This window comes from Gouania willdenowi, chromosome 12, assembly GCF_900634775.1.
Source record: "Gouania willdenowi chromosome 12, fGouWil2.1, whole genome shotgun sequence".
Classification (NCBI taxonomy): domain Eukaryota; kingdom Metazoa; phylum Chordata; class Actinopteri; order Blenniiformes; family Gobiesocidae; genus Gouania; species Gouania willdenowi.
In genome coordinates, this window is record NC_041055.1 from 6,746,015 (window position 1) to 6,759,773 (window position 13,759).

The window sequence follows — 13,759 nt, forward strand, 5'->3', positions numbered from 1 at the left end:
ACACTGCAGTGCTTTTATTTTGAAGTTCTGTGCTGGGTGCTCCGTAGGTGTGTCGGACTCACTGAGGCGGGCCAGGCTGCCTGACTGTCGGGATCGAAGGTCCTCAGTGGAGTGGTGAGTCCCCGAAGCCGAACTAGCGCTACGACTCAGATTGACCTGAGGACTACGGCCTGACAGAACGCCAATGGCGGCGAAAGATGAACAGGTCAGAGACAAGAGGAGGTGATTTTACACGGGTAAAGGTTCAACAGGCCACAATCAGGGAAGCAGAGACAAAGCAAGAAAGTGAGACGGCTGCAGAGACGGATAATGGGTCACTGAGACACACAGAGACTAACACTCACTGGAGGTGGTGTTGGAGGACTTTCCGATGTCTGCCAGCGAGCGGTGGATTGGCTTCTTGGTTTGGTGACGATGCTTTCTGAGCAGCACAAAGATAATCTTCTCTTTCAGGTCCGGAGTGATGAGACCGTCCGCAATCTGACCGTCCACGATTTCCTCTGGTGAGAAAAGTCACAACAGGGTCTCATTTAACGGATAAAGAAAAGGTACAACCACGATTCTCAACTTCAACCAGGGCTGGGGTCAATTATAACTGTGATCACGTATGGATAATTAACTATAATTTATTTATTTATTTATTTATTCAGTTTATTTCCGACATGGTTACATTCACTTTTTTTTTTTTTTTTTTTTTTTTACATTTTTTGTACATGCCGAAAAAGGAGACGAGAGAAGCAGTTTGCTTATCCGGGTCCCGTCCCCTGTTTTACCATCGCAGATTTACATGGGTTTACATGTCTCTCTGGTCAAAACATTCTTGATTTCTTCTTTTTTGTGTATTCTCATCTGTTGGCCTTGTTCCCTGCCAGACGTTGTTAGCATTCCTCCAGTTCAAGAATAGTTCCTCTTTCGAAGGTGTTTGGAAGATTCTTCCCTTTTCATCCACAATGTCACCTTGTTTTGTCTCTACATCAAGGGTAATCCAGCTGTTGTTAGTTCTATTGGCAGTGTTGTATTTTCCACTGTCTGATGATGGGATCAGATCCAACTTGTATAAACACATCACCACATCCCAGTTCACAAGCAAAGTAGTATTTTAATGTAATATCTTAGTTCATAAGGGTGTTTCTAACTGCTGTTGTTAGTTTTATTGGCAGTGTTGTATTTTCCACTGTTAGATTTAACTTGTATAAACACATTATTATATCTTAGTTCATAAGCAAGGCAGTAATTTCATTGTATATAAAAAAAAAAACGTGTTTCTAACTGCACATATGACAATAAACACTTTGAATTTAAATTTAATGTAATCCTTTATCACCCCACCACCTAGCAATTAAAATGAATAAATGACAGACCTTTTTTACTCTTGGTTTCCACATTTAATTCGGTCTCCGTAAAATAATCACAGTCTGAGTTTTGTTTCCAGTGTTTATATAGATCTGGGTCCATATCCATGATTACCATCAGTAATGTTGTTGTTTAGGTGGATCCTTCGTATTTTCCCAAGTTGTCCATCGTCTTGATAAGAACTGGTTTTCCGTCCTCTTCTTCCAGGATGTAAATCCTGCAGTTTTTTGACCACGTCTTCAAAATCTTTCCTTCTTTTTTTATTTGGCGTGCTTTCCATGCAATGCTTGCATTTTGTTTCGTCAGGTTTTCATTGATGTACACCTTCGTTCCCTTGAGTTTGTTTCGTTGCTTGATTATTTCTCCTTTGAATTTTATATTCGTGAAGGTTATTTTTACAGCTCTGGTATCATTTCTCTTTGGCAGGAGATGGCAGGAGTTGATGTTGTCAGGGTTCAGGACAATGTCCTTCGACTTCAGGAAGTCAATGACCTGTTGTTCAATCGATTTTGTTTCTTCGTCACTCCTGGGTTTTATCTTTAGGCCTGTGATGATGACATCTTTCTCTCTTTCCTTTTGTTCCAGCTGTTCAACCCTCGCGTTCAACAATTTTATCTCTTCAGCATTTCTTTCATTCTTTTCTTTCAGTACCTTTGTTTCGCTTTGTAGTCTTTCCAGTGAATTTTCCAGCGTCTTTTCCAACGACTTTATCTCGGCAGATAGGTTTTGTAGACCCTCGCGTATCATCTCCTTGACCTCTTCCAAACCCGAATTGGGTTCTGAAGGGCCTCCCTGCGGTTTTTTCACCATTTTCCTTCAGTCTTGGGCCCAGTTTTTCAGGCTGTTCAGGCTGTTCAGCTGTAGCCAGCTGTAGCCAAGGTCGTGTTATCGGAGCAAAGAAAAACACGTCTGCTCTCACCAAAGACCAGAGACCTAATTGTAATTGAAAAAACTGTTGCTGTTGTAATCACAATTTAATTGTAATTGAGTTCAGATAATTGACTTTGTAAATTTAATTGACAGAAATTCTATAAAAACTGTCAATTACAATTTCATTAAATGCAAAACTGTGGAACCATGTTACAGTTTTATGGCTTACACATACGTAGTTAACAATTATCAAATATGTTTCATATCAAGTTTTTCCACTAAATGAAAACTAGGGCTATGCTGACACAAAAAAGTCTCAGACGCTATTTATTTCAGACTCAGTAATTGTTGATTAATTGTAATTTAACTTAAGTAATTGAGAATGATTATTGTAATCAACTTTCAGGGGGAAAATAATTGTCATTTTAATTGCAATTTTCACATTACTTGAAATTGAGTTGTAATTGAACATGAATAATTGAAGATGTAATTGTAATTAAAAAGTTTAATCGACCCCGCTTCCCATCTGATCAGATGCTCTTTTAATTTGAGCTCCATTTCAGAAGAGACGAAATATTTTCTCCACTAACTAAATCAGAACACAAACCATAACACTATCGTCCTGCCCAGTAGATTATATCCAGATTTTTTTTCAATTACTCTGGCTCTCTAGTAATTTAAGGAAAAAAACAAGAAAGGACAGGATAAGCTACAAGGCAAGACAAGAGAAGAAACAAGGTACAAGACACTGGACAAGGCAAGAAGAGATTAAATACAAGATACTAGACAAAGAAAGACAAAAGAAGACAAGGAAAGGCACGATACAAAAGAGAAGACAAGGGAAAAAATGCACTGGGCAAGACAAAAAAAAGATCAGGCGCAAGAAAAAAGACATGTAAAGGAAATGCACCAAACAAGACAAGACAAGACAAGGATAGTTACGAGACAAAGCAAGACAAGAAGAAATAAGACAAGAAAAGGCACAAGACACAAGATGAGACAAGGAAAAGAAGAAAAAAAAATCACAAGACAAGACACAAAACAAGACAAGGACAGTTGCGAGACAAAGCAAGACAACTCAAGGCAAGACACATGAGACGAGACACAAGAAAGAAGGCAAGACACGACAAGACAAAAGAAGACAATATTTATGACGCAAGACAGTGAAACGCACAACACGAAACTCAACAAGACACAAAACACAAACACCGGACAGGACAAGACAAAAAACAAGACACATGACAAGGAAACATACACCACAAAGTAAGAGAAGGCAAGGCCAGATAAGATCAGAAAATAGGCTATAAGGTGAAAGCTGTATCGTTTCATCCCGTTCCGACATATGGGACACTACAATGTCCCATATGTCAGTTACAAAGATATGTTGGTCCTGAGAAACATATTAAAAGTTCTCTGTTTGCAATACTGCAGTTTTTATGAAATTAGTGTGTGAAGTCGGTACTACTTACTTTACTTGCGTAATGATATTGTTGTCATGCATGCTGCGGTTTAAGTCACATGTAACCTACTGATCCAATAGGAGAGCGCAAACAACCAAGATGGCTGCTACCAATATACGATCTTCCAGCAGTTCGGAGGAAGAAAACACAACAATAACTTATAGAAAAACATGCTATACGAGCCTGGTACCTATAAAAATAGAACAAATACTGGATTTTTCGGCAAAACAATGGGAAGCGTATCGAAACTGCGTCAAACAATGGCTTTGTTTGAGTGGTGAGCAAAATCATAGTTGAAACTCATACTGTATCAGTATTAACTATAACTGACAGTAATCCACAAGGTGCTCGGTTTCATTCAACATCCTACAGAAGATGTATTGATAGAAAGCTCTTGGCTTCCACAGAGAAACACAAAAGAGAGCATTCAGACAGTAATGAAACACAGGGAGGCGAATCTGTGCTAACAGGTGATGCTGCTAGCAAAGCAGACTTAGGCACAACACCGACTTCGGTGAAGGAATCCAAAGCTACCGTAAAAACAGCCCAAACAAAGTCTAAACGTTTGGCTCTGAGGAATCCTTGGGGCTTAACAGTTACCATAGACTCATGGTAGGCAAAGCAGCAGTGTTCCTGGGTTTACTTAGCTTCTATAGCATGTCCGGTGTCCCAGGGGCTGGCAGTGTTGTGCCAAAGTCTGTGACCCGAAAAAATCTGTGACCGCTGCGGCTTCTCGGCGAATAAGAAGAAGAGTGCTAAACCTCTTTGTAGCTATTAACTCATTGAGTTCCATTCATGTCTATAGACGCGAATTGGTTTAGTAACGTGGAGTGCCATTCATGTCTATAGACGTGAATTGGGTTTTTCGGCTGGGGTTGCTAGGAGACAGTGCGACGAAGCTCTCCAGTGAATATCTAACTTGTGCAATGATGTAGTGACCAACTGGTGCCATGTAGGTGGCAGCAGAGCACCTTTGGATGAGAGATCACCCGTGATGTGCAGAGCTCAGAGGGAGAGTTTACGAGACAGAAAATGGCGCTACGACAGTTGATGCTGATGTTCCCAGCAGCTCAAAGCAGCTCAAAGCAGCGCATACTCGACCGAGGAGGAAGTTGCGTGTGTGGCTGGCACTGAACGAGTTAATGAGCTATTTACTCCCCCTTAAACATGACACTTCGGTGGGTGAAGTAAATGCAGACTGGAGAATAATTACAAACGTGTTTAAGGAGGAGTAAACGTTCGGCGAGAAGCCGCAGGGGTTGGAACTGTCACCACCTGCGGTCACAGATTTTTTCGGGTCACAGATTTTAGCGCAACACCGGCACTCGTCTCGGCTCGGCTTCGGCTCTTGGTGACGTCATTGACTAGTTGACGTCGACTCGACTAGTATGCACATAAAGTCGACCTTTAAAATTACGTAGTCGTTCAATCCCTAGTCTAGAGGAGACGACCAAGATATTGGCAGGGACAAGTGACATTAGGACGTAAGTAACTTGCAATATTCGTCAGTCAAGTTGTATTGAAAAATAAATCATTGCTCTGTCCTTTTAAAAAAAAAGGTTCAAGCAGTTACTTTTGGTCAGGTTGTTAGTAAACCTTGGCTTGGATTTCTTGTCATCTGTTGCTAGTTTTTTAACCTCTTACCCACTATCTGTGGGAGCGAGTACCCCTCCAGGTCCAGCATGATGCTTCCCGTCTGAAGGCAGGTCCGGAGTTCAAACAAGCTGTGCAGAGTCAGCGTGGAAACGTGGGGTTTGCTCCATCGCTCCCCTCCCTCCTCCACCTTCTCCTCAAACTTCACCCACCTACGGAGAGAGAGAGAGAGAGAGAGAGAGAGAGAGAGAGAGAGACACGTTTGATAGCATCATTGGAAGATGATTAACAAACATCTTCCACGCAAAACCTGAATGTGATTTGTCATGTTGTATTAGGATTTAATGGGTTTTGGTTGATAGTATATACACACATGTTTATTGTTTGTATACATAGCACATATTGTTTCAGTCCAACTAAAATTATTACATCATCCACCTCCTTTACAAGTGGTCAAACCTTTCCTCTTTCAATTTTGTGATTCAAGTGTTTATGTTTTGTTGGCAATTCAGATGTCGCTTTACAGTTTATATATAAAGGACTAATTATAATAATAAATCCCTGACTGTTTTATGCTGTTTTTCTCCTTTGGCCCAGTGTTAATTTTATGACTAAAGATTTTCGACATAGTTTCCATCAACATTTTTTTTAAAGTGACAATAACTAGACTATGATTATTTGAAAAAAAAAACAAACATGTGGACTAAAACTATATCAAAATGTATGGATATTTTTGTTGATAAATAAAAAATCTAAACTATAATGTCACCACATGGGACGAAATCCAATCTAAAGTTGACATCAAATCGGTCCGTTTCTATTTACAAACATTGACACGATCACATATCAGGTTTATCAATGGCAAATTAATCGCATAAACTCTTATGCTTTATATTTTAGACAACTATACATGTAACAGATTTAGTTGACTAAAATATTAATGTAATTTAGTTGATAAAAACTAGACTATCTGAAGTAGTCCTTGTGAGTGAATTTTGGCGTAAACTAGCATTCTTGTCAAAACTAAATTAATGAAGTCCTCTGCATTACTGAAAGTGTGATTGTGCATGTGTGGATGGGTGAATGTGGCTGATATTGTAAAGCGCATTGGGAGTAACAGGGACTGAGCAAAAGAACAGTCTGGATCGGGTCTGGGTTTACCTGGCAGACTCTTTCCACTCTAACTCGCTGCCATCGTGCTGCAACGTGTCCATCTCTGTAAAGATTGTGGGAGTTGGGGTTCCGTCATCGTCCCCCAGTATGTGACGCAGACGCTCTGCAGCAGGAGACACTGAGAGACGAGAGGACAAAAGAGACGCGAGGCATCGCAGTCAGTAGTGTGACCCTCTGATTTATCACCTTTCCACCAGAACTAACAAAATGAACTTCACAGCTACTTTGCACAGTGCAGAATCTAAAATTCTCACCATTCTTATTAATCTGCAACGTCCAGGAAACTGCGTCACGAAAGGATTTAGTGACGCAGTTTCCTGCGATTTCAGATCTTTGTGAATCCGGCCCTTAATGTTTAGTTTTGTTTCTAATCTCTCAACATAGGCGGAGTTTGAGATTCTTGCCAGAAGGAAAAATAGAACTACATATAGTATAGACCGTCTCGAGATTCATGCAAACCGCAATGTGTGTAATATATACAATAATGCAAAAGTGGTTAGTAACATAAATGATAATGTTGACTACAAAAATTTGTGACACGTCTTAATGTCCACGTCCCGAACACTGGTCAAAATGCATGTTCTCACTCTTTCACGCACTTAAGGGATTAAATGCTTCTCAAATGCTATTCGAAGACACAACCATCACAGCAAACACAGTCAATTATTTTGTCAAACTTAGAAAAAAAATGGCGACATAAACAAGCCAGGACTCCTCACCTTCAAGCCATGTCCATATATTCCATCAAAAGTGGTTTCAAAATATTTCTAACATTAAAAAATCCAATGAATTCCAGCATTTAGTTCAAAACACAGTAAAAAATAAAATGTAATGTCGTATTTACAAGAGGAAAGCAGCTCAGCCCTGATTTCTTCTTACTTTGTTAGCTTTGTGAGGCTGACTGTGTCGTCAATAATCCTCATTTTTTAATTAATGTTGTAAATTCATCATAAAACCAGGCCGGCGCCTGCTTTCTGCTTCATTTTTGCTGCAGTACCATAAATGAACTACTGGGTGCAGTGTCGCTTCACCATTTACATTGTGAAGAAGAATTGCGCAACAGTAGAAGAACCAAGTCACATGACTCAAGCGCCAATAAATAATTTATGGCACTTGTATATTATGTATATTATATTTTTTTTGAATGAATTTGATAAAACTGTAATGAAACCCTTTGACCACTAGGGGGCAATGCTCCACCCCTTTAAAAAAAATTGCATATGTCTCTCATCATCACATCATCATCTAAAGAAATGTATTTGACTATATCCAGAAGACTTTACTCTACGTCTCAAAGCATGATGTTTTGTGTTTTCTTTCTCATAAAAGTGAGTTTTTTTGCAGCACGTGTGTGAACATTTTCAGCTCCACTGAAGCTCATCTGATAACGACGTTGGAATCAATCAGCCCACAACTTTTCCTAATTTAACCAGAGTGATCGATCTCCATTGACAAGCTGGATGAATGCTGACGCTGCTGTTTGTGTCACTGTAGGCAAGGACAACAAAGTGTGTGTGTGGGTGTGCGTGTGTCAGCAGGTGAGCAAACGGCATCCTCGTGTGTGCGTGTGCGTGTGTGTGTGTGTGTGTGTGTGTGTGTGTGTGTGTGTGTGTGTGTGTGTGTGTGTGTGTGTGCGTGTTCTTTGTAAATGAGGGAAACCAGCTTAAAGTCATCAAAGCCATGGATGGGATGGATTCCTGCGTAAGTCACAAGTTCATGTGCTGACGTTTGGCGATCAACACTGGCCTCCGGCGCTCAGGGGACTCTTACGTAATCCATGACTAATTAAAACGCAATACAATGTTCCAAAGTGGAGGTGGCTCATGTTTCCATGAGCACAGCTTTACTCGCTTTTAACTAACTTCTGTGCTTTGATCTCTGACCACCAATCAGATCGCACATACGAAGAGTAGCCAAATATCTTATTTAAGTAGGAGTACAGTTACTTTAGCACAGGATTACTCCGGTCAAAGAAAGGAGAAGCAGTTGGGTATTTAAGTTTAATCTAAGGGTCACAAGTTCAAATCAGGGTGCAACCTTTCCAAGTTTAGGTTCTGTTTGGTTTCATTTGAGGTTTTACTGTAAGGGCTTAATTTACTCATGGTCTAATAGGGTTCTACTATCCCACGCCATCATGATAGTGTCAGTCAAACTGGCAAAATACCACAAGCAACCTGTTAATCATACACAGTACTGGAGGTTTAGTCAGGTAACTCTCTTAAAAAGTCCTCGTAGAGCAGCCAAGGAGAGAAAAAAAAAACTGGTCCTTATGGAGACACTGTCACCACCATTTTGCTAACCTCTGACACTTGCATCAACAAGTCATGGCGCTAGCGCTGCCGGTGGCCACACCCACTGGTGCTTCTCTAGGGGTTTTTCTTCCTCTGAATCATCATTTTAATGAAATTTGTTTTCTGCTCACTTGTGTCGCAGAGCAATCTCCGTCATGTCTCATCTCTAAACAGTGCAGCTAACTGCCAGCTGTGGCTGCGCCGATGCACAAGAACTTGGAATTAGAGGTTAGATCGGGCCCAAAAAATCCAGCCCAACCCAACCCAGGCCTGCAGTCATGAAGCCCGACCCAACCCGAGCCCAACCCATTAACTTAAATTGTAGGCCCGAGCCCTAAGCAAACCCAAAGTAAATTATTATTTTATTGAACGTATTGCTGTCGGTTGATTGGTAGCGCAGTGCCTCGCGCAGCGAAAGGGGATGGGGGGCGCACACGCACCGCGGCTCTGCCCAAAAGGTTATCACAGTTTTACAGGCTTTAATGGAGATCGTAGTAACACGCCAAAAATAAACAATCAAACACACAAAGAACCGTCTTACACCATCTTACACTCACACTACCATGGGAACAGAATTGTATACTAGTCTTTTCCCATGGGATATCTCAGCATCAGTTAACCACAGTACACACAAGTGGAACATAACCAGAACATAGAACCCAGTCCGTTACAGCATTGCAGACTAGACCGGGCGGCCCGTGCGTCCAGCAGCAAGTGAGGAATGAGCAAAATCAGCAAATCATATTCAGTGAATGTGAACGCTGAACAACTAAATGCAACACAACGCCATCAATATCCCGCCCCACTACTAGCAGAAATCACTTTAGAAATGATATCACAACAATAATAATATAAGTGTTTTTGTGTTTATTAAAAAATAATATGAATGTAATAGAGATTTTTTAAAAAAATTAAAAAAAAACTTGAAGCCCGACCCGACCCAAACCCGACAATAACAGCTTCATTCATGTCCATGGAAGCTCCATGTCCGTAGTGATCAATAAAACAAGGAATCTCTGTTTGTCTGTCTGTCTGTCTGTCTGTCTGTGTGTGTGTTCTTCAAACATCTCTGCGGATCAGGATAAGACTGCCATGACACTTTCACATGGCTGCTGCTTAGTTCAAGGGTGTGCAACATCAGATTTGTTTGGTCTGCAATGATACCGTGAATAAATTATTTCATAAATGCTTTACAAATTCCGTAGAGTCCTACCTCCACATCTCTCTCTCTCTCTCACTGACTCACTCACTGCACTAGTTAAAAGAAATGTGGAGAAAAGAACTACAAAATCCAAAAATAAAAACGAAAATGTAAGTATTGCAGTGGAATCGACTTCACGTCACATCCGGTCAAACAAGGCGGCTCTTTATGAATTATATTTTAAGGTACAAAATTTAAATAAATCTGCACATATTTTTTTATTGGTAAAACATTAAATACATTTTATGTTTGATACTAGGGGTGGTTAATTAGCATAATTTCTCGATCCAATTCTGATTATTTCTGATTACAAAGCGATTAACGATTATCAATCAAATTTTTGATTATTACTTATAGATTTTCCATTAATAATCAGTCATCTAGTTTTTTTTAACTTCTCTTTTAAGTAACACCTCACAGCACCTTCAATATTGTATAGTGTAAGTACGCACCTGGTTTGTATTACGATTTGAAAAATGTAAATAATCAATTTTTGGAAATTTAAGAATGTATTCATCACAATTAACAATAAAATCATGATAATACAATAATCAATTATTTTCACCACCCCTACTTTGCACATGACTAATACAGATTGAAAGAATATGAAATCTGTGCAGATCAGATAAGCTGCGCTAAATATTGGGAGGAGGAAATCTAAACTGAACAGCACAAGCAATGTGATTTACTAAAAATGCAACCGCAGAATGTTTTTGGCATCTATTTAGAGTATTTGACAGGAATATGTTAACTTTATACTGCAGACATGAATGAGAGGAGAAAAAAGGCAAAGGAGAGGATGTTTGAATAAAATGGATTAAGAGAAAAATAAACACTTCTATGTTTCTTCCTCTTCTTCTTCTTCTGTCCACTGTGTTATTTACCCATTTGGGATCCAGGTAAGGTCCAATGAGAGGCCATAATGGAGGGTAAGGAGACTCCAGAATCCTCCATGATTACAGGATCCTTGGATCAGAGACCCAGAAGCGGATTCTAGAAATTTCTTCAGGTGGAGAAGTTCTGGAGTCCAAGAAATCTGATTTATTTCCGCTCCTTCCGGAGCTTCGTCCTCAACAGTTTGTCACATTCGTCTCTGCTTCACTATTTCAAGAGTGAGGCCTGCACCGCTTTAACCAAACCGTCAGAAATCTACTGGAATCTGCAGAGCAGCAAAGAGCCTGAGGCTTTAAGAGGGCCGACACACACCGCAGGGCCCTCGAGTACCCTCCTCCCACACCCACACACACATGCACATGCACACACACACTGAAAAATGTCCTGCGACCATCACCAATATTCTCTGTCTGCTGACCGTCACAGATTCACCTCAAGCCCCTAACTGTCCTGCTTACTTTTACAAACTTTAAATCAAAAACAGAAAACATTAAAAAAAACACACACACACAAATACACACATACATAAGCCATGCAAAATAACACACACACACACACACACACTCACACCCAGCTCGGAGTTCCTCAGCTCTAATCAGCTTACAGGCTTCAGACCTTACGGCCTCTTGGGAAAATGACCAAAACATTCATCTCAAACTTGTTTTTACCACTTCCACCTCATCACACACTGTTAGCATGGAGAAGATCTATTGAGATCAAACGTGTGATGGAGCTGCTCATGGTCTCATGTGCCAGTGTGTGACTTTGACATGAGGCTGTGTAAAGATGTTGTGATAAAAATAAGAACCCTGAACTTCTTTCAGGGCCTTTTGATATGACTAGTATTTCATCATCATCAAAATAATAATAATAATAATAATAATAATAATAATAATAATAATAATAATAATAATAATAAATACATTATAATTATTATTATTATTATTTTTATTATCATTATTACAAAATATAATAAAAGGGGTAATCATTATTTATTTATTAATAATTATAATAGCGGTAAAATATTGTATATTTATTATTATTGTTAATATTTTATGTATTTATTTTTTGATAGTCGGTCTGTGCAGTGGCTGTTTCATATTCCCTGGAAGGAAACCTAAAGATGAATATATTTTATTATTTTTATTTAGAAATAATTAATTTTCATTCTATTTACTGCAGATGGTAACACTGTACCAGAAACAAGTAACACTTGATTGGTTAGCTTAGCACATAGCGACGCTGTGTCAGAGAACAAAGGGGTGGGGCTATGTTAGTAGGTCAACTTTACAGTTTAGATCAGTGTTTTTCAACCCCAAGGTAGATTGTCTGGAATTCCAAAGGTGTCGCATGAAATGTCTAGAAACTATATATATATATATATATATATATATATATATATATATATATATACATATATATATATATATATATATATATATATACACACATACATATATATACATATATATATATATATAATTTTTTATTATTAATATTTTTCAAATTAAAAATCACATCATCTCAAACTGTATTCTAAACTTTCACTTTCTCAAATATAAATCTAGTTTTAAAGAATGCCGTATAAAAATATTAAAGTCGGTGCATCTAGTCACTTTGTGCACTAATCCTGGCTACTCGTAACACAGAACAAAAAACATGATTAAAAAAATAATAATTTGGAAAGCAAGTAAAATGTGTCTGTGGTCGCCATTAATTTGTCATATTAAAATGGGGCCACGACCAAAAAAAAGGCTGGCAACCACTGGTTTAGATTGTTAAGAAATAATAAAAAGTCGTGTTTGTTTTCGGCCAGTAATTCATTAGATCAATTATAATTATTATTAATTAAAAGAAGTTTCTAAAAGGATCCAAACTAGGAAAGCACAAAGTAAACATTAAACATTAGGTTTAAAAGATGATGGTGAGTTTTAAGTTCCTAACCTGATGGGTCGGCGTGCTCTTGGCGTTCCCAGCCGGACTCCTCCTCCTCGTAATGTTCAGCCCTGTCGTGGGCGTGTCCACGATGGGTGTGTTCCCGATGGGAGTGGTGATCGTAGTGGGCGTGGCAGCGGTCGCGTTCGGCGTCACTGGCGGCGGAGTGATGTTTGCGCCGTTTCCGCCGGTGGGACGTAGGGACGCCGATGTAGAATGGCTGAACCTCTGAGAGCGACACGGAGGCGTTAGAGAAATCACAGAAAAGCTGTTGGACAAACAGTCAGCATACCATGTGTGTGTGTGTGTGTACGCGCACGTTGAACGAACGGCTGGATCTGACACAATTGAAAGTGATTCAATATATTCTACTGTATGTCTTAGACCAAGAAAATACTGAATTCTCATTTCAATGAAAGCTTTTACCAATTGGTGCTACAGTTTAACTAGTGCGCATGTTATCTTGTGACCACTATCTGTGAAAACTAAAACTAAATTCAAATACATGTTTGTGTTGTTTTGTGACTGATTAATTAAAAAAAAAGAGCGACAGCATCAATGTCTTGCTTCTGCCATAATGCGTCACCGACTAACAATCACCAGTTGAACCATTACACCAGACATTGTAAACCCTTCGAAAATCAAATCATGAGAAAATTGCAATAACCAAAATGAGCTTGATTCTCTAATTTCAGGTTCGTTGACAACAGAAGAGACATTAAACGTGAGAAATGAATCATGTTGTTGATGCTAACGTATTGATATACAGAATGATTACAGAATCTGTCCTCGTCAGTTCTGGTCAAACTGTCCTAAGCAGGCCAGATACTATCATACTGATAACATTTTGCCAAGGCCTCTTCGCAGAGACTCTGTCATTGTTATGCTTAGTGCTATCAGTGGCATACAAAAACCCTGAGAGCACATAATAACTACAGATTCATTGGACACACGTACTGAAAGCATTGAATCCCACACCTTTGACCAAA

The 13,759-nt window shown here is 39.3% G+C and overlaps 1 protein-coding gene across 1 annotated transcript in view; it reads right to left on the minus strand.

Moving 5' to 3' along the window:
- slc4a5b (solute carrier family 4 member 5b) overlaps positions 1-13,759 on the minus strand; it is a 35,195-nt gene that overhangs the window by 10,567 nt on the left and 10,869 nt on the right. The window contains exons 4-8 of the mRNA XM_028463439.1: positions 12,780-12,998; positions 6,438-6,567; positions 5,328-5,488; positions 345-500; positions 63-170 (exon numbers count right to left, since the gene is read on the minus strand). Of these exons, the coding sequence (XP_028319240.1) occupies positions 63-170; positions 345-500; positions 5,328-5,488; positions 6,438-6,567; positions 12,780-12,998 (774 nt within the window). The remainder of the gene's footprint in view (positions 1-62; positions 171-344; positions 501-5,327; positions 5,489-6,437; positions 6,568-12,779; positions 12,999-13,759) is intronic.